The sequence below is a fragment of the Hypanus sabinus genome, chromosome 9 (assembly GCF_030144855.1).
Source record: "Hypanus sabinus isolate sHypSab1 chromosome 9, sHypSab1.hap1, whole genome shotgun sequence".
NCBI lineage: Eukaryota > Metazoa > Chordata > Chondrichthyes > Myliobatiformes > Dasyatidae > Hypanus > Hypanus sabinus.
The window spans coordinates 46,624,477-46,646,005 of record NC_082714.1 but is presented as its reverse complement, the minus strand read 5'-3'; the positions used below and the strand labels follow the sequence as shown (position 1 = coordinate 46,646,005).

Genomic DNA, 21,529 nt, shown 5'->3' with positions numbered 1-21,529 from the left:
GAAAGTGAGCTTTTTCTCATCTTTTGAGCCTCTATCTGGTAAAGTGAAGGTTAGTTATTATGACAGGTCCATGAAAAAAATATATATTCTATAATCATTTTCCTGTTTAAAGATTTTCACATAGACTTTACTCAAACAAGTGCAAACTTTGCAGATTTTGAGAATTATTTATCTGTCATTGAAGGACTAACACACAAATCTTGCCTGATTTTAGATTCCTACTAGTTTCCAGTCTGCGGTTTGATGAGAAAGCTATTGAGGTGGATTTTATGGGTTTGAAAGAATATGAGGAAGGTTTGCTCATGTCATTGACTGGAACCTTACAGCACAATATGAATAACAGGCTGAAAATCCCACAATTCTTGCATCTGAATGCAACTTTAAAACAACAGAATAATACCAACAAAGGTAATTTATCAGCGGTTGTTTACACCATTTATTACTGCCCTAAAAATTACTTTGTTTTGACAACACACACAAAATGCTGGTGGAACACAGCAGGCCAGGCAGCATCTATAGAGAGAAGCGCTGTCGACGTTTCAGGCTGAGATGTGTTGCTTGAATTTCCAGCATTGCAGATTTCTTTGTGTTTACTTTGTTTTGACTTGTCGGTTTGTACTTTATATTGTGCATGTTGGATTTGTGTAATGTTGTTATCAGCCAGTTGTGTATTTTTCTACCTATGAGATCAGATACACATAGCGCTTTATTGTTAACGCAGCCATACATTCCACAAAAGCACATCTTGTGCCTTTCTGTCTTCCTGCACATGTGGCAGGTAAAAATTAGGTCAGGTATTCCTAGTGACCTACACAGATCATTAACTCAACTTTACTCAATTCAGAAACACCAAAGCAAAAGGCCAACTGAGTCAGAAGGAGGGGTTATGATATTTTTGATAAAAATTTAGAAGTGTTGAGATAATGAAATACCTTATTTGTAACTCATGACAATTTAATCTGTGCCTTCTCACAGAACTTGCCTCATGAATGGATTTGGAAAGGCTTAACCTGTCTGTTTAGAGTTGTGCTGAGGTCAGCTCACTTATATGGTTCTCCGTGTTATGTTTTGTAACTTCAAAACATTAAATTAATTCAAAGGGTGACATGGGAGCCTGCAATGTGAGTCAAACTTTGGGCTGGCTTTAATTGAGGTAGACATGTATCACATGGTAGCGTGATGACATATGGAGTTCACCAATTTCTACATATAACCCATAATAGATTATTTGCATATTTATAATTTTCTGTTAGAACAGAGCTCTTCCATTTGAAAAATTATCATACTAATCTCAACAAGAAATTTGATTTTGATTTAGCTTCAGTTTGTGGCACTATTATTTTTCATCTCTGTATTCAGTAAAATGTTTGTGGTAATGACGTTGCTAAAATATGTAACCATTTCCCTCATTGATTCCATTTGTGATGGTTTGCACTGTTGGATATGTTTAGAAAACTCACTAGATGTAATAATCAAGACAGCGAAGTCAGCTTGCCATTTGCACCTCTGCTACAGAGGGGCTTTGGGGTCCTGATTTTTACTGGAGGTTTATGTTGACTTTTGGGAACAAATGATGTCAGTTTTCAAGATTGGAAGTTATAGATTTTGCCCTTGGCAACCTCAGTTTTAATGAGCTATTTTAAACATTTCCTAGACCAAAATATCAGCCTGGAATGCCTCTCCTCCCACTTGCGAGACTCAACAGTACCAGTCTCCAAGTTGGTACCTGGCGTTATGGAATCACTAGTTTTGAATTTGTGTCCTCTGCCTCCAAGAAATCAATACAACGTGAGCCTCCATTCCGAAGGTCCACAGCATTCTGAAGTGAGGCTCATCCAATGACTCCAGTATGTTTCTGATCAAGTTGCAGAAAGATTGTAAAAACACTGGAAAGGATACGGAGGGTAGTTATAATGCCGCAGAAAGGTTGGCAAGGCTGAGTTGGTCACATTAGTTAGAAGAAGCTGGGGGCGATTTAATTAATGTATAAAGATATAAGAGAGAGCTAGATGGAGTGTCGAGTAACAAGGGTTATTTCTACGAGCCCCGTAGTCTATATCTAGCAGGCACTGTTGTGGTATTGATTAGATGTGTCAGAAGGCTGTTAAGGAAAAAAAAACTATTCATGCAGTGCTGGGTGCTTTGTGCAAAAACATGGTAAAAACAAAAATTTTTCTATCACACCAGCTAACACTTGGATCAGTGCTTTATGTGTGAGAACCTACAATACTTTGTAACAGGGTTTCAGATCATTCCTACTCCCTCTCCCCCCCCCCCCCCCCCTTCAGGCAATGAGTTCCAGCTCCCTACAGTCCTGGATGAAATTATATTTCTTCATCTCCTCTTTAACTTGCCTGTAAGTGGTAACCAAACCAAAAACCTCTAACCACATGCTAGCGGGTTCCTTTCAACCTAACGTCGCTCTGAAGCAGTCAGTGATGTTCAAGAATCATTCGTGTTAAAGTTGTTGCCACCAATAAACCTGTAAATATACAGGAGTGAGTGTGGGTAACTTTTGGCATAAAGTCCCCAGTAATCAGAACAAAATCTTAGATGCCTCTGAGAACATATACTGATCATTGTTCATCATTATGTTATGGATTGCCCTGAGGAGACGCAATAATATTGCCTGGAGATTTGTTGAATTTCTAATTAAATTAAAAGCAAATTATGAGACCCTTTTGAGAAACTCATGCTGTATCCATAGCTTAGTGATACAACCTGGTAATATTTGATTATTTCATTCACATTTCCTTATGCCATTCAGTCCATTGAATCTGAGCTGGCTGTTAACTTATTTTATTCAGACCAACTTGGATCAAGAGCAATCTTTCAGTTTGGATTTCACAATTGTTTCTGGAAGTGTTGTCAGTCTTGATGAGTTTAGCTGTGAAATGTGTTTTATATACATTACTGAGGGCATGATAACAGAATACTGTATCTGAGATATATATTATTTAAAAAGCTGGTAAATGTTTATGGAGAGAACATTGGAGTTAATATTGAAGTCAATGGACTTTCAACACAACTGGTCTGTGGAAAGGGAATTGGTCCTTTTAGGTCCTTTCAAAGGAATGCAGGTTCTCTACGGTCTTGTGTTTGAAAATTGGCATCAACATTTGGTTGTTACCTTTATGAGAATGTAATGCTTTATATTCAAATTTGAAGTAAGCAAGTTGAATGGTAAGAAAGAAATCATGGACAAAGATATTGAGCTAAATCTTCTGCCCAGGCGCTAGTACTTCTGCCAGACCTCACTGCGTTTCTCCATGGCTGCCCCATTGAAATGAAGGTGCAACTTCTGATCTGATACTTGTATTGCTGGCTTTCCTGTACTGCATCAACAAATTTCTCATTGGCCCTTAGAGTGTAGCATGAACCCCTGCACATTCTGGAATGTCTGAGTGTGTGTAAATCCTGACGACAATAGACTGGTTCCTTCCAAATGAACAGGAGAAATAGGCTGCCAAGTGAATTTTTGGGGCTTTTTTATTTGTTATACTCGGTGAATTCCATTATTTCCGTGTGTAATTTTAGTATGTTTTAAATAATTTTAAATTGTTAATATCTGTAATATTTCCTGGTTGGTTTTGAATATGAATGAATGCCAAAGGCATTTATAAATGTTCAATTTCATTGACAGCTGGTAGACTTGGAAGTGGTGCTACCGCAGAACCACCAGCGAGTAGAGTCCTAGGCCGTACGCTTCCGTAGGGACTTGACCTCCCACTGAAAGACTAAGTGAGAGAGAAGCATTGCAGACTCCCATCAATCTCTGGACAGGAAAAGTTCTGCCCTATTCTTTCTCCTTGCCACAATGATCCTGTTTCATCCCTGTTAATAATAATTACTTACTGCACTTTTGCTTTCAGTGTTGTTTTTAATTGTTTATTTTGTTTTCATGGCCCATTGCAGGTGACCTGAAGATTGAAATTGGAGATGTCCTTTACTGCCTGCACCTTCAAAACAGCAATACCTTCAGCAGCACCACTGCCCATGAATTGATTCTCACATTGACCCAAAATGGCAGCACAACACTTCCAGCAGTGACTGAGTTTAAAGGACAACTGGAGCTGGGCGAAGAATTAAGACTGGGCCAGGCTTGCTGGCAAACTGATATTAGAACAATATGTTTCCAGCTTTTACAGGTGACCAAAACAAATCAGACAAAGGTCACTGGCAAAGTATCTCACAATCTGGAGGAACTGATAACTACAGGTATGTGGTTTTTATGGCAGCTGTCAGCCAATTGCCTTTATGCATGTTACATGCACCACTATCCTCTCCTACCAGATTCCTTGTTCTTCAGCCCTTTACCTCTTCCACTTATCACCTTCCAATTTCTCCCATCATCCTCCCTACCCACTTCCTTACATGGTCCCACCTATCATCAGCCAGCTTGTACTCCTTCCCCTCCCCCACCACCTTATTCTGGCTTCTGTTCCTTTCCTTCACCGTCCTGATGTGTCATCTTGACTCACAATGCCAACTGTTTTATTCCCCTTTGTAGATGCTGCTTCACTTGCTGAGCTCCTCCAGCATTTTTGTGTGTTGCTCAAGATTTCCAGAATCTTCAGAATTTCACCTCGTCCACACTAGACCAGATAAATCCATAACCGAAGCTTTTTTTTCTTCATTTTGACCCTCCGTCCATACTGAAACGGTGTTTTCCTCCCCTGAAAACAGAGCTTTTCCAAAACGCTCTCCAGAGTGTGTAGATCTGAAAATGCCAGCTGGGCGGTGCAGTGTGGACGGGGTAACTGGAGCTTTTGAAAAACGCTGTCATGACGTGCCGGAACAGATGGTGGCGGCAGCGCAGCATTTCATTGTTTTCTTGAACTAAGAGGAGGAAACGGAAATAGTATACCGTTTCTTCTTTACTTGTTTTCTGTAGCTGTGTCCTGCGCACATGCCCAGTAGAAGGAGATTCATCCAAATACCCATTTTAATGTAGATTGAGGTATTTTCAGAGATGCCTGGTGTGGACGCCTTTAGTTTTCTTGCAACATCGGTGTTTTCAAAATTCACTGGATCAGTGTGGATGTAGCTTAAGTATAACTCTGTTTTAATATCTTTAAGCCTATTACAGTATATGAAATACAAAACAATCCTATTTTATTTATTAACCTTTGCCTCTTATGCTAAAAACATGTGCAGGATCAAGCTCTTAAAGTCAACTTTGGCCCATTGTACATTGTCACTTTTTCCAGTTGCAAAGAATTTGAAAACCAAAGTCTTCCTAAGAAATCCAATTACTCTGAAGCTATTGCTTCCAGATGTGATTACCTCTGGAAGTCTGGTCAGCAGATCAGATGTCACACAAATATGCTGTCAGTCAAATGCTCTGCGGAAAACACTACCAAATCCAGTGCTGCTCTGTCCATATATGCTTTGAGATGTGTGCAGTAGTTTACCCTCTTCCCAGGCAAAAAATAAAATAAAATGAAAATATTGGCCTTCCCGTACATGTTTTTGTAATATTGCAAATGAATCTGCAGAGGCATGTTCTAAGGTCACACAATTCTTTCTGGGGATTGATTGGGACCTCACCTCACTTATGCTGACTCCCCTTAACTTGCAGCTTCCCTGAAACTACTTTGTTAGTCTGTCAACCTTACAAGATGAAGGGTGACACAGACAGTAGAGCTGCTACCTCGCTATTCCAGGGGCCCTGTTCCGACTCTGACCTTCAACTCTGTATAAAAATTTTTATATTCTGCTTGTGGCATCCATCGAGTGCTCCAGTTACATCCCCAATACCAAACACATGCAGCCTGCTGTTTTGTTTGGCCTCTTTAAGTTGTCCCTAATGTGTAGACATAGTAGGACCAAGTTGGGTAACCTTGGTTCCTTAATGTTCTTACAGTCATGGGTGGTAGTGGGGATAAGCTCCCACTACCTATTAAATGCTCCCGATGGCATGCGTCTCAAATAGCCTCAGACAACCAAGTCCAGCTCCTGGCCTTTGCTTGTGGCTCAGCTACTAAGCCCGGTGGAACCATTTCTACTGACAGGAGGAGCGGCAAAGGCTTGTAACTGGTGCCTAAAAACCAGTCACTTCAGGCAGCTAGAGCTTGTCAGCCATGGTTGGCAGCCCGTCTAGGAGAAGGGAAGCTCTGATATCAAACCTCCGCTGTATTGAGGCTAAACCCACTCATCGGGGAAGGCTTCAGGAATAAACCCCAAGGAAAAGTCTGGAGCTGGAATTCCTTAAGGCAGTCCTACATTGAGTTCAACACTGACTGGCAACTCCTGGATCACTGCTGGTGCTAACTTGTGCTGGCCACTCCTTTAGATTCATCAGCTGTGCGGGGCAACAGCTTGCTCTCCATATCGTACTGACCTGGCTTGCATATCACATAGACAGCTAGGATGCAACATCAGTGGTCGACCTTGACCTCAGTGTGTAGATAAGTGATGGAATCTGAGGGGAGTTAACAAGAATATGTGGAGAATAAAAACTGGGATTAATGATGGATTCGCGTAAATGGGTTGTAGACAGTTGTCACGGATTCATTGGGCTGAGAGCCTGTTTGTGTGCTGTACAATGCAACAACTTCATGAGGCTATGCAGTAACATTTTCCTTTGCTAGTTTGACAGTGTAATTCTGTAAACTTGTATTGATTTGATGTTGTTAATCCAATGATTTTTTTGTTTGTTAACCACGTTGCAATCTGTCATGAAGCTGGATGATGATGTGCTGAGAACAGTGCCAGCCCGTGCCTTCCTGTAATCACACTTGGTCTTTGTGGCTCTGCAGTATTGAATGGTCTTAAAGCTCCAGGGCCACGGTGACATCCGGCAAAGTGAAATGGACTGTGGGAGGCAAACCATGATCCCCTACCCACAGAATTATCTGCTGCCTCATTGCTGTCAGAAGCCTTTTATAACTGCCAAAGTCCACTAACAGCATAAAAATGTCATTCAAATGGATTTAAATAATTAAAATAAATCGTAAGTTTAATTGAAAATATCTTAAACTGCTAGAAATTGAGTGAAAGAAAAAATAACAAGGTATCCACATGCTCTCACATTTATAATCAACTTTAGTATTTGAACAACCATGGTTGTGTTATTGTTTGGTGTAGAAATGAGTGGCCAGATGTTAACTGTTTCTGACCCCACAGCTCGGTGCCTTTGTGCTCAGTAGGTGCAGTTTTGAGAACGATGTCACTGCTGTCCAAAAGAAAACTTCTGCTGAGAACAAAGCTGTTTCATCCCCGTCTACTGTTTGTTATCATTGGATATAAGAGTGCAGAGTCTCAAGTTCAAGATAGACAAGGTCTCCCCAGGTTTTAATATAGCAACATTAGCGTAGGATTGTATGTTTTAGTTACTCATGTAATGGGATCAACTTATGAACTTTCAAAAGTAAAAATGTCTTTCTTATGTTGTTATTTGGCCCCAGAATTGTCTTGTATCAATGACCCTGAAATTCCCCTCTGTCCCCAGGTTTTAATATAGCAAAATTAGCGTAGGATTGTATGTTTTATTTATTCATGCAGTAGGATCAACTTTTGAACTTTCATAAGTGAAAATGTCACTTAAGTGTTGGGCTTTATAACTGTGAACTATCAGTTGAGTGTTTATGTTACTTTGCCAATTCTTTTTAATTTCCTTTTCCTTTCTCCCCCTCCACTCTGAGAACTGAAAACTGTGCAGATTATCAGCCAGTAGTCTTCTGTCTCTTGCCAAACTGAGCTGGAGTTCCCTCCTGAGCTGCTGATGACACATCCCCCTTTAACAGTTTGTTAAACATACCAGGAAGCCCTGGTTCTAATCCTGTTCTGGGAACTGTCAACTGATTTTATCTGGAGTAGAAGTAGCCAGCAACTGGGCTGTTTCTGAAGGGTCTGATAAGTTTTGGTTCTGATTCTCCACAGTGACTTTAGAAAAAGAATGTTCACATGTTAATGTCATATAAAATTGGGTCTAACATTTTTATTTTGTCAATTAAATTTCCATGCATTCTGATTTAGCAGATTATGTGAAAAAAAGTGATTGTGCCTGAACAGAAGTCACTGTCGGTGGCCACCTGGTTAATTCTAAGTATTAATGATTAGGTTTACCTTCTGATGGTGAGCTCTCTCTCAGTTATGACCACGCGAATAACAACCGCGCAGTCAAAGTGGAAATAGAAAGTGGCAGGAAGCACATTCGAGCTTCAGTGGAGATGGAAAGAACATTTCGTGGTGCTCCCATTTACCAGCTCACAGCCAATCTTCTGCACAGTGTGGAGGAATTGGAAAAACTTGGTCTTCCGCTCTCGTGCACTGGCAGCTACCACTATCAGGTGAGCACAAATATGTGCACTTCGAAGCCTGGTTCTTCAGTTTGTGTTCAGTTGTTATAAAGGCAAAACTGTGTCTTCCTATCTAATTTCCTCAATCAACTTTTAAGGTTCAAGTCTAAAATGCTTCATTCCATTGCTTACTTCCAACAGGTCTCACGTTCATTTTATTAACGTCATTATTCTCTCTGTTCCATTGGCTTGTTTGAAAGTACTGTGTTCCATGATGTTTTTTTTTAGCTGTCTTCCCATGAGCATCCTCAAGTCCAGAAGCACAATCCTATTTGACTTGCAGTCTTGCTACCTCCACAGATGAATCATCCTTTATTCTGGTTCCACTTACTTACACCAACTTCAGCCTTTACCAACCTCTCCTCAGCCAGCACCATCATTAAGACTGAATTGTTCCCTGCCCCATCTCTGCTCTAGAATGCATATGGGATGGCTTAACAGTTCAGATTGTAGTTGAGGCACTAAGGAAAAGAAGATTCTGGATTGGGCATTGTGTAATAAACCAGATTTGATTAAGGATCGTAAGGTTAAGGAATCCTTAGGAGGCAGTGATCATAATATGATAGAATTCGTCCTACATTTTGAGAGGAAGAAGCTAAAAGTGGTATCACAGTGAGGAGTTCCTTTTCTGGTTGGTTGCTGGTGACTAGTGATTTTCCACAGGATTTGATGCTGAGTAACTACTTTTCACATTAAATGTAATAAATTGATGGGTTTGTGGCCGGGTTTGCGGATAATACAGAGATAAGTGAAGGGGCAGGAAGCACTGACAAGCCAGGGAGTCTGGAGAAGGACTTCGACAGATTAGGAGAACAAGCAAAGAAGTGGAGGGTTTTACAGTGTAGGGCAGTGTACGGTCATGCACTTTAGTTGTAGGAATAAAGACATAAGTTATTTTCTAATGGGTCAGGAATTTAGAAATCAGAGGTGCAAAGGGATTGGGATTCCAAATACAGGATTCTTTAAAAGTTAACTTGCTGGTTGAGTTAGTATTAAGGAAGACAAGTTCAATGTTGGAAAGAAGGAATGAGCTGCCACTGGAGAATCATTTTTAAAAGAGCCAAATGAGTAATTCTGTTCTGGTCTTGTAGTCTCTCACAGATCTTCTTTTATGTTTCTTCCATGCTCCCCACTTTCTGTGCAATTATTAACTTGACCATGGACTTGGAAGGCTCTCTCTACAAATGCGGTCTGGCCTGCTGAGTAATTGCAGCATTTCTGTTTTATTTGGCATTTCTATTGTATGCTGTATCTTGCTTAGGGATCTGCAGTTGTTCACTTCGTGAGCATGCTTCAGCAATGTGCATTTGTCTACGCAGTTCTTTCCACCTTCTCAGCTCTCTCTTTTTTTAAAACCTCTCCAACTCTTTCCACCATAACCATGCTTTTGGTATTCCATCCTTTCATCAACCTGTCTGTTGACAGGCATATTATACCGGTTATGATATGTAGCAGGTGGACACACTATTAATAAATATACCTATTAATATGCCTTTAGAAGATAAAGCTGTATTATAATATTGCCCATATAATAGGCAGATATGCATCACAAGAATGATTCCAGGAATGAAAGGGTTACTGTATGAGGAGCGTCTGGCAGCTCTTGGGCTGTATTCCCTGGAGTTCAGGAGAATGAGGGAGGAATCTCATAGAAACATTCCAAATGGTAAAAGGCCTGAACAGATTAGATATGGCAAAGTTATTTCCCGTGGTAGGGGAGTCTAGGACAGGAGGGCACAACTTCAGGATTGAGGGACATTCATTTAGAACAGAGATGCGGAGAATTTACTTTAGTCAGAGAGTGTTAAATCTGTGGAATTTGTTGCCACGAGTGGCTGTGCAGGCCAAGTCACAGGATGCATTTAAGGCAGAGATAGATAGATAGGTTCTTGATTAGCCAGGGCATCAAAGGGTATGGGCTGAAGGCAGGGGAGTAGGAATGACTGGAAGAATTGGATCGGCCCATGATTGAATGGCAGAGCAGACTTGATGGGCTGAATGGCCATATTCTGCTCCTATACCTTATGGTCCTATATTCTATTGGGTGGGTAATAAATAGGTTGGTTACTGGGCAGGAAGTCCTGTTCTGTGCTGTATCACTAATTAATTAATTAACAGCTGCCTGACCTTCTGAGCTCCCCCAGCATTTTGCGTATGTTGCTTTGGATTTCCAGAATCTGCAGATTTTCGCATGTTAGTTACTCAATTAAATTAAACGTAGAGCAACACGCACCAAATGCTGGAAGAACTCAGCAGATCAGACAGCATTTAGCAAAAAGAGTAAACAGTCGACGTTTCTGGCCAAGACCCTTCATCAGTACTTAGTAATGTATAACATATAAGCAATATTATAATGGTTGTTTATACATATAATGTATAAAGGCAATATTATAGTACATCTGTATTATACTTCAAAAATGCCTGCATAGTTAGATGACAATCATAACTATTCATAGTACGGAAACAATTTTTTTGCCTTAACTATTTGTTCCATTTGTCTTGTAATATAAGTGTTTATATTTGGTCCTTCATGAACATATTTTTAGTGGAGAAAATCAAAATAAATCTCTAGAAACTAAGTCCACAACTAAACCATGTTGAGAACAAAAATTTTGTCTTAATGTTGATTCTTAACTCAGTAATTATAGTGATAAATTGAACAAATATGCTATTAGGGAATGCTGCTGTCCAGCTTAGAAGATGTTTAAATAAAAGATTATTTAAAGTGTAATGTGCCAGTAATCGTACAAGTATACTGAAATTTGCATCTCCTTAAAGGGATCTTATAGATATGAATCTCAAAGTTCAAAAATTCAAATTTATTATCAAAGTACATAGATAGCACCATTTTCAACCCTGAGATTCATTTTCTTGCGGGCATTCACAGCAAATACAAGAAACTCCGAGAATCAATGAAAAACCACACCCAACAGGACAGACAAACAACCAAAGTGCAAAAGACAATAAACTTTGCAGATACAAAAAGAAAAAAGAAGTGATAATAATATTAAGTGAATAAGCAATAAATATTGAGAACATGAGATGAAGAGTCCTTCATGGTGAATACATACAGTAGGTTGTGGGAACACTTCAGTGATAGGGTGAGTTCAGTTATCCTCTCTAGTTCAAGAGCCCAATGGTTGAGGGGTAATATTTGTCCCTTAACCTGGTGGTGTTAAGTCCTGAGCCTCCTGTACTTTCCTGATGGCAGCAGTGAGAAAATGATGGTGGGGGTCCTTGATGGATGCTGTTTTCCATCTAGATGTGCCTTTACCTGGGCTGTATCCACCAAATTTTGTAGGCTTTTCCATTCATTGACATTGGTGTTTCCGTAGTAGGCCATGACACAACTAGTCAATGTAATTTCCACCACTCATCTATAGAAGTTTGTCAAAGTTTCAGATAACATGCCGAATCTTCACAAACTTCTACGGAAGTTGAGGTGTTGCCATGCTTTCTTTGTAATGGCGTAAAGTGCTGGGCGCAGGACAGATCCTCTGAAAACACCAAGGAATTTAAAGTTGCTGACACTCTCTACCTCTGATACCCCAATGAGTACTGGCTCATGGATCTTTGTTTCCTCCTCCTGAGGTCAATAATCAGCTCCTTGCTCTTGCTAACACTGAGTGAGAGGTTGCTGTGATGGCACAACTCAGCCAGATGTTCAATCTCCCTCCTATATGCTGATTTGACACCATCTTTGATTCAGCCAATCTCATCAGCAAACTTAAAAGTGGCATTGGGGCTGTGCTTAGCCACACAGTCATAAATATAAAGTGATTAGACGGGGCTAAGCCCACAACTTTGTGGTACACTTGTGCTGATGGTGATTGCGGAGGAGACGTTGCTGCCAATCCAAACTAACTAGAGTCTGCAAGTGAGGAAATTTGAGGATCCAATTTCACAAAGAGGTACTGAAATCTAGGTTTAAGCATACTGATTAATTTTGAGGGGATGATAGTATTGAATGTCAAGCTGTTGTCAATGAAGAGCAGTCTGATGAATTCATCTTCACTGTCCAGATGTTGAGTGAAGAGCCAATGAGATGACATCTGTTGTGGATCTGTTGTACTGATAGGCAAATTGGAGTGGGTCCAAGTCACTTATCAGACAGAAATTGATATATTTCATTGTCATCTCCCAAAGCACTTCATCACAGTGGATGCAAGTGCTACTGGATCATGGTCATTGAGGCAGGTTACCACATTCCTCTTAGGTACTGGTATAATTGAAGCCTGCTCAAAGCAAGTCAGTATCTCAGACTGCCAAAGCAAGAGTGAACACTCCAGCCAGTTGATCAGCACAGGTCTTTAGTACTTAGCCAGGCACCCCACCTGAGTCAGATGTTTTCCGTGGGATCACCCTCCTGACGGATGCTCTCACATCTGCCTCAGAGACTGATATCACTAGGTGAAGGTGCTTCCATGTTTTGGTGGTCAGAATGAGCATAAGAAACAGTGAGCCCATCTGGAAGCAGCCAGGGTTATGGAGGAGAACTCTCTTAGTCAGTAGAACTGTCAGCACTTAATCATTCCATGTTCCAGGTCAGAGGAACAAGAGTTCAACAAGACCACTGCATCAGAGCTCCACAAAGAGTTTATCATGGAACCCAGACCACCACCTTTTGCCTTCTTCCTATCAGCAGTCCAGTCCATCGCTTGTATCACGAAGCTGTTGGGTCTGATCACTGAATCCGTGTGTATTGAGTTAGCCATGTCTCCATGAGACACAGAAGATAACATTCTCTCATTTCCCTCCAATACAGAAATCTTGCCCTTAGGTACTCAATTTTGTTCTCCAGATAACAAGATTTGCTGTCAAGATACTGGGTGGAGGGAGTTTCATACCCTGACATTTCAGCCTGGCTTGAAATTTTGCCCTCCTCCATCTCTTTCAGCTATGATGATGTACTTTGGTCCATCAGAAGTACCATACCTGCATTCTTGAGAGTTAAGTCCGCTGAGTCCTTCAGAAGATCACGAAATTGCTATTTCATTAAGATGGTTCTAAAGAATGTTACTTAAAGGGAAATTGTAGGCTGCAAGTTGGAGTGAGAGTAGTTCGGAAGAAGTATATTTCGAAGTTTTGTAACCTGCCTGCAAAGCGCCGCTGTTTTTCACCAATGCTATCTTGCTCAATCTCTTCACTACATCCATGTAGAGGATGTTAGCGCATTAATTAGGAAACTTTCAGCTTCTACAAAGCAACTAATGATCCAGCGGTTAAAAGTGTGAAACTGTTTTGCAGTATTGTTAATCCTGGTTTATGATTTATTCCTTGTTAGTATTTTAATATATTGGAGGCATTCAAACAATAATTAATTGCTTGCAATATGCCTAGATCCCTCTGCAATAATAATTTGAGAAGTGATTACATCAGTTGCAAAACATTGGAGTTCATAGTGAGGTTTAGTTTATAGGGAACCTTGTATATTCTGAGTTTCTAATCCATATATGTTATAATACCCTTGATTTTTTATTTTAGCCTTGTATATCTTTGGTTTCGACAGTTCAATTTTGTGTTGAACTTGAAAGAAAGAGCTTTAGCTTCTTCATGCCTCAATTTAAGTGTTAATCTTGTCTCCTAAACAGAACCTGAGAAACGGATACATTGCCAATGTAAATATCAGATTGGAGGAGCAGCATCTCAGAGCAGAGATAGAGCAGAGGAGCACCATGAAAACAGTGGAGGTCATTTTATCATTTAACCATGATGTAACAGCACTGTCCGATCAAATACCAGCGACAATTCAGGTGGGGTTATATTACGTGGAACACACTGGACTACAACATGTCTTGTATCTTTTTTGTCAAGCATTGACAAAATTTTTTTGTGAGCCATTGATTGTGTGGATAGCCTGAGGCTTTTTCCTAGGGCTGAAATGGCTAACATGAGTTTTAAGGTGCTTGGAGGGATGCTTGTAGGTACAAGGGGGATGTCAGAGGTAAGTTTTTCACACAGAGAGTGGTCAGTGCACTGCCAGCAAAGGTGGTAGAGACAGATACGATAGGGACTTTCAGGAGACTCTTAGGTACATGGAGCTTAGAAAAATAGAGAGGTACGTGTTAAGGAAATTCTAGGCAGCTTCTAGAGTAGGTTACATAGTCAGCACAAAATTATGGGCCGAAGGGTCTGTAATGTGCTGTAGATTTTCTATGTTTCTAAGCACCTCATCACACGTTCAGATCCATATGTGTCGTTATATGCTAAATGTTAATCAAACATTTTTTGATTTCTGAAAGCAGTCTATTTTCCTCTTGTATCATTTTACGAATTATTGTTTTTGTTCATTTCATTTAAATTAAGCTGCCGATAGCATCAAAAACTAAAAGGAAATTATTGCCAAAATGGTGCACAAGTTGGGCAAAATCCAGGATCCCCAGCACAGCTGTTACTTTATGAGGCCTAATTATTTCTATCTTTTAGAAATTAATGGAACATATTGATAAGCATTTTCAGTAGAAAGAATAGAATCATTTCTGTAGGAACATGTACATTCACTGATGTAGTGGGCATTACCTGATGTAGTGGAATCAGGTAGAATGCACTTCTGTCAGTGGAAATACAATGAATTTTAGTTATAATACATTCTGTTGAAGTTATGAAGTATAGATAGTGACATGCACTATTAGTGAATAGTGAAATTTCACCTTTAGTGAAATATCATTGTATATGCTACCATTGATATAAAATATTATAGCACAGGACTTTTATGCCGTGATTGATACCATTAAGCAAGGGGTCTGTAGACCCCAGGCTGCAAACTCCTGGATTAAATGCATCATGAATGTGTGTTGTAAATCCATTGTCAGCTGCATCGACCTTGAGCAATCTAACTGCACTGAACTGTTCTGCATAGTTTTTGACTTTGTCACTGCAGATCCTGTACTTTCCAAACAGTTGTCTGTGGGTAGTTGGGCTGGGAGAGATACCCGAAGAAGGTGATGCAGAAAAAAGGATAAGGAATTGGATTTTAATGGAAGAGAAATGATGGCATATTCTTTTCAAGGCCATCAGTATTGACTAACCTAATGAAGTACTGACAGGTAGATTTTTATTTATTTAAAGAAATAGAAATGCAGAGAATTTAATAAGTTCACAATCCATAGGGACTCTCTCAAGGTCAGGCATTTCAGATGGAAAATCCATATTACAGAGAAAATACTTGGTAGAACAAATAGACTACCATATATTTTGTCATTAGGCTGCTTTCTCATTAATAAGCTATTCTTTCTTTCTCACTTTACTAAGCTATCTGTTTATAATACTTTTTTGTCTTTGTAGGTAAACTGCAGTGGAGAAGCTTCCCAGAAGCTGCTTCTGGGACACTGTTCTGGAAGTGTTGGCATAAAACCTTTCGAGGTACAGATTTCTCTTACAAAACGACGCCACCGATATTGCTCCGTCCTAGAAATAAGGCATAACAAGCAGGGTCTTAGTTTCAAAGGTTGCATGAATTTAGTGCCTAGGTGGAAGTTAAGAGCAAGACTTCTTCATACTTTCAAGTTATTGCGGTCTTTGGGCTTCCCAAGAGATACCCAAGTGCTGACCTTTTACAATAGTGACGCACGTAAGCAAGTGGCCATGTTTGAGGTCGTGGCTGATGGTCATAAGATTTTAACAGATGGTGCATTTTCAAATAAACCACATCTCGAGTGGCATTGGATGGGCTCCTACTTGAGGCCAGGTAGTAAATCTGTGAATAACTCTATAGAAATTAGAGGCTTGATGAGACCAAGTGGATGTGATTTGACAGGATCACTAAGCACATTGTCCAAAAATATGTTCACTATGTTGAATGTTAGCACAAAATGCACCGATTCCTATGGTGCCAAAATCAAATGGGAACACAAGGTCAAGAGCGGGAGAACTAGAAGAGAAAAGAGATTTGCCTTTCAAGCAGAAGGAGAGGTTAAAGAGAATCTCTACACTGGTAGCTTGGAGCTGCAGGACAATGAGAATTATTTCAATACAAGTGGGAAGCTCTTTGCCTTCATGAATAAAGCTACATTAACTTGGACTATGCAGCAGAGAATGAGGCAATTGAAATCCTTTGAAATTCCTGCAAGTATACAGTCAGAGGGTGTGGCATATTTCAGAAGTAATTCCATTGGAATAGTTACAGATGTAATATTTGATGCAAAGCCTTTCACGCTGAAACTGAGAGCAATTTGGGGCAGAAGGAATCGGTTGGACCTGTTCCTCCAACACGCTGTTCCGACCTGGAGAAGCTTGGGAATACCTGACAGTAACAGGATAATTGCACAGGCGGCTACATTTGACAACAACATGGACGTCAGTCTGGAAGCCACTGCAGGTTCCTGCAGAGTCACTGCAAGTGGCCAGCTCACCAGGGGCACCTTTACAAAGTGGAAGCTGGAAATTGTCAACCTGTGTCCTTACTTAGAGGTAGAAGGAAACACGTGCCCAGATGAGTGCACTTGTTTCAACATTTTTGATTATTTTCATTTCTCTTCAGTTCTACCCTACGTTCTACCCTGTGCTTGAGCAGTTCCCACATTAAAACTAACAGGCTAAAAGTGAAGCTGCTGTGTATGTATCCCGCAATTAAAAATTATGCTTACCGATGATACATTACTATATGGTTTCATTTGGTCACAGAATGAAACAACTTTGCGCGCAGTGTTAAACATAAGTATTAAGTATTTTAATGTTCATTTCATCAGTACTTACCTGGCAGAGGTGACTGCCAGCATAGATTCAACTTTCTGCTTCCATTTAACCTGATCCTCCTCGATCTCTGCCAACTTAGATTTGAACAGTTGAAACTGCTAAATTCCTCTCAAGAATTTGGGTGAAAGTTTCCCATGGGGTACTGGTTTAGATTTTCCAAGTGTAGAACTGCTCAAGTCTTTCGTAAAAGCACAGGCTGACTTAAATGCCGTCATGTGCAAATGTTTAGCGCAAAGGGAGCTCCTATAGTCTGAGTCTACATGGATTGATGAAGAGGAAATCATGTTTGATTGTTCTATTGAAGTTCTTTGAGGATGCGGCAAGTAGAATAGATCAGAGTAGACCAGTTGATGTTGCTCATTTAAGAGTTTGAAAAGTTCCCATACAGGAGGTCGGTCAACAAGGTTGGACAAATGGAATTGACAGATACATAATTGCATGGATTGTGAACAGTTAGTAGTTGGAAAACAAGAAGTTGGAATCTACTAGTCTTTTTTAGCTTGGCAAGCTGTGAGTAGCAAGGTCTTGATGTTTGAGCTGCTGTTATTCACAATCTATATTTGGCTGAGGTGATCAAATTTCATATACCTGTTTGCTGATGATACAACTCTAGTTTGAATTGTAAGTAGGGAGGACAGACTAAAGAAGTTTCAAGTGAGTCGAGACAATCTGCGGGAGTGAGAGCACTGCAGCTGATGCATAATGCGGCAAATTGTGAGGCCAGTCACTTTGGTGCTGAGAACAGAAATACAGATTTTGTAACAGCATTACAGGCTGCAAGATGTTAATGCTAAAATGGATCTAAGTGTCCTAATATACAAATCAGTAAAAATTAACTGCACCAAGAAATTAGGGAGGAAAATGGTATGTTAACAATAATTAGGTGTTCATAAGAAGTCTTCCTGAAATCATGTAGGGCCTTGGTGAGACCAGACCTGGAGAACTTTGTACGTTCTTTATCTCCTTACCTCTTTGTCATTGAGTGAGTGTAACGAAGATTCAACAGTATGTTTCATGGAGTGGTAAGAAGAAAGAGTATGTAAATTAGGCTTGCATTTTCTAGAATTTGTAGAAAAATGAAAAGTAATTCTAAAAGCACAGAATAGAGGGCATGCAGGGAGAATGTTTCCCTTGGCTTACAGTCTCAGAAAAAAGGGTTATACAATTTTGGACTGGGATAAGGAGAAAGTTCTTCACTCAGGGTGATGAATTTTTGGAGTTATTTACTGTACACTAGCTGTAGGATTCTCAGTCATGAAGGTAATTCAAAACAGAGGCTGATGGATTTCTGGATCAGAGGTTATGAGGAAGGTTTAGGAAAATGGAGCTGAGGTAGAAGAACACCCATAGTCTTCACGAGAAGTAGAACAGATTTGAAGGGTTAGAAGGGTATGCCGTAAGTATGGTATGCTTGATGAATGAACTGATGCATATGTTGGATAAGTAGATTTTTTCTTCCACTTTGCATATTGGAATCATTTTACAACATTAATGAGAAGCATGTATTAAACATTACACTGATGCAGATCACTAACAGCATACCTCTTGCTTGCCATGTATGCCATATGTGAGAAACAGCATTGTTCCTGTTGTTTCTCACATTTCTGAGCAATGGCAAAATAACAGTAACCATTTAATTCAGCAACAGACAGCATAATTCAATGTTGTCATAAGTATTGGCCAAATGCATTAAGACACGTGTCAAAGTAGGTTCAGCTGTTTCCTGTGGGAAAGCATGAGAATAAGGTTTGCTTGTTAAAAAGTCTAAAATTGAACATAATTGATGTCTTCAAGAAGTTCATGATTTTTAAGTGCTGAATTTCTGACACTTTAATGAAGCTTTAAACCATTGCAGAAAATTAACTCAGGCTTCAATTAAACAAGCATGTTTTTTTGTGTACCAGTGAAAAGGTAATTTATTTATTTCATATTTTAGAATGCAATGCCAGCAAGATTTCTCCTGAATGGTACATTGAGGACAGACGATTTGGAAGCAGACTTCATTGGCCACCTCCAAATGGACAACAAGTTTGCCATAATGGAAATGCAAACAATCTGGACATCGAACCCCAGCATTGACATCGGTTTGAGACACTCTCTTCCTTCACTTGTCATCATGGGTGTCCCAATGGAAAACAGACTTCAGATCCGAACAAGCAGGGAGACAAAGCACGAAGCATCTCTTGAGTTTTTGTTTGGGGAGTGTAGCTTAAGAGCTGTTGGTGACTTCAAAGGTCCAGGGACAAGGAAGGAGGGAATAAAAACAAACTGGTCGGCCTCTTTTATGAACAGATGCCCCACACTTGAGGTACGGAAGAGAATTTATAACTTATTTCTAAATGGAAAAAAAAAGCCTGCCCTTAAAATTAATTGATAGTTGGAACATCCATTTTGAAGTGTAGTATAAAATGCAAAACGTACTTATTTATTTCTTTATTGAGATACAGCACAGAATAGACCTTTCCGGCCCTTCAAGCCATGGCACCCAGCAATCCCCCAATTTAATCCTAACCAAATTACAGGATAATTTACAACTGCTAACTAACCTACCAACCAGTATGTCTTTGGACTGTGGGAAGAAACTGGATCATCGGGAAAACCCACACAGTGGGTCATGGGGAGAATGTACAAACTCCTTACAGACAGTGGCGGGAATTGAACCTGTATTGTAAAGCTAACCACTGCACTACCAGTTTATTCCAGTTAACTTTTATTCATTTTCCACATTTTTAACTAGTTCTAGAAGTCACTTATTTGTGGCTAAGAAATTTGATAAAGCTATTTCAAAGTCATGAAGATTTTTTGACAGTCTAAATAAAGAGAGAAAGAATTTGGTTTACCAAACAGTTCATAACCCAAAGTTCATTGGTTTAAAGCAATTCACTCAGAATCAGAGATGATGTGGGTCTTAATATGTTTTTCACAAATGTGTTGTCTAATTCTGAGTGCTTTGCTTGAGGGTGATTCTTCAATTAGGGACACTTTTGATTACTTGAAATTCTGAAAAATGAAATTACCTGAATCTCTGTTTTGTTTATGTTATAACCTTCATTTTAGGCTCTGGAATGAGAACTGGATCTTGGCTTTGATCAACCTTTAAGAAAACTTTTATATTTTAAGGCGTTTTGTAGCGTTTTCACTGATGAGTGTCATTACCATCACACCATCAAAATAACTGAATTTAATTTAAAATGAAATAACAAAGAAAGATTTCAAAGTCAATCCTGCAAATAAAAACCATGCCCTTTAATAAATATGTTTTAACTTATTTTTAAGTATATTCAGAATATATTTTTGAGAAACATTTTTTTAGCATGCCAATGTTTTCCTTGGCTAAACAATGAAATATTTGTTTACTTGTTAGATTATTGGAATTTTAACCCTTTTTGACGGAATATTGATTTTGGCGTCAAAGCACTTGACTCCAGCAAATGATTTCAGACCAATATTTCAAAACAAAACTTTACTTTCCATCAAAATATGCACTATGATGGTAATGACAATACTTTTGACTTTGACAAACAATGGTTCTAGTTTAACATTAACTCTGACAAGATATCTGTCCAACTAGAAGAAGTAACACTTACAATTAAAAACACATTATTTATCAAAATTAGACAGACAGACAGACATACCTTATTGATACTGAGGGAAATTGGGTTTTGTTACAGTCGCACCAACCAAGAATAGTGTAGAAATATAGCAATATAAAACCATAAATAATTAAATAATAATAAGTTAATCATGCCAAGTGGAAATAAGTCCAGGACCAGCCTATTGGCTCAGGGTGTCTGACAGTCCGAGGGAGGAGTTGTTAAGTTTGATGGCCACAGGCAGGAATGACTTCCTATAACGCTCAGTGTTACATCTCAGTGGAATGAGTCTCTGGTTGAATGTACTCCTGTGCCTAACCAGTACATTATGGAGTGGATGGGAGTCATTGTCCAAGATGGCATGCAACTTGGACAGCATCCTCTTTTCAGACACCACCGTCAGAGAGTCCAGTTCCACCCCCACAACATCACTGGCCTTATGAATGAGTTTGTTGATTCTGTTGGTGTCTGCTACCTTCAGCCTGCTACCCCAGCACACAACAGCAAACATGATAGCACTATTATTAAATTAAATAAGAGATCACAGATTTTAAGGCAGGTGGCTAGAGAATTTTGTTAAAAACATCAACGTGAAACATGAACATAGACAGTCCAGCATTGTCTTGGCATTGTCTAGTCTGTTCAAGAAAAAAACCAATAATACTTAAAACATCTGCCTAACTCTTCCAAACTCTAGAATAAGGAGCAACTCAAATTTCAAACAGATTATAGAGATCATTATTTTTCTACTGTCCATAAGAAACAACACTTATTTAACACTATCAGAACATTTATTCAACCCTCTACACACTTTTTTTTATCAGTAAGACTTATGAAACTGTGGTGAACTACATATACCTGTCTGGACACGCCCCCTGCTGACTGCTCCTGTGGCTCCTCCCACAGACCCCGTATAAAAGCGATTGAGGTCTGAGCCCT

At 39.5% G+C, this 21,529-nt stretch overlaps 1 protein-coding gene across 1 annotated transcript in view; it reads left to right on the top strand.

The window, feature by feature from the left end:
- Window positions 1–21,529, top strand: part of LOC132399349 (uncharacterized) — a 215,820-nt gene that overhangs the window by 100,375 nt on the left and 93,916 nt on the right. Inside the window, exons 29-34 of the mRNA XM_059979603.1 lie at window positions 215–408; window positions 3,916–4,218; window positions 8,065–8,294; window positions 13,895–14,056; window positions 15,588–15,665; window positions 18,934–19,305. Coding sequence (XP_059835586.1) covers window positions 215–408; window positions 3,916–4,218; window positions 8,065–8,294; window positions 13,895–14,056; window positions 15,588–15,665; window positions 18,934–19,305 — 1,339 coding nt within the window. The remainder of the gene's footprint in view (window positions 1–214; window positions 409–3,915; window positions 4,219–8,064; window positions 8,295–13,894; window positions 14,057–15,587; window positions 15,666–18,933; window positions 19,306–21,529) is intronic.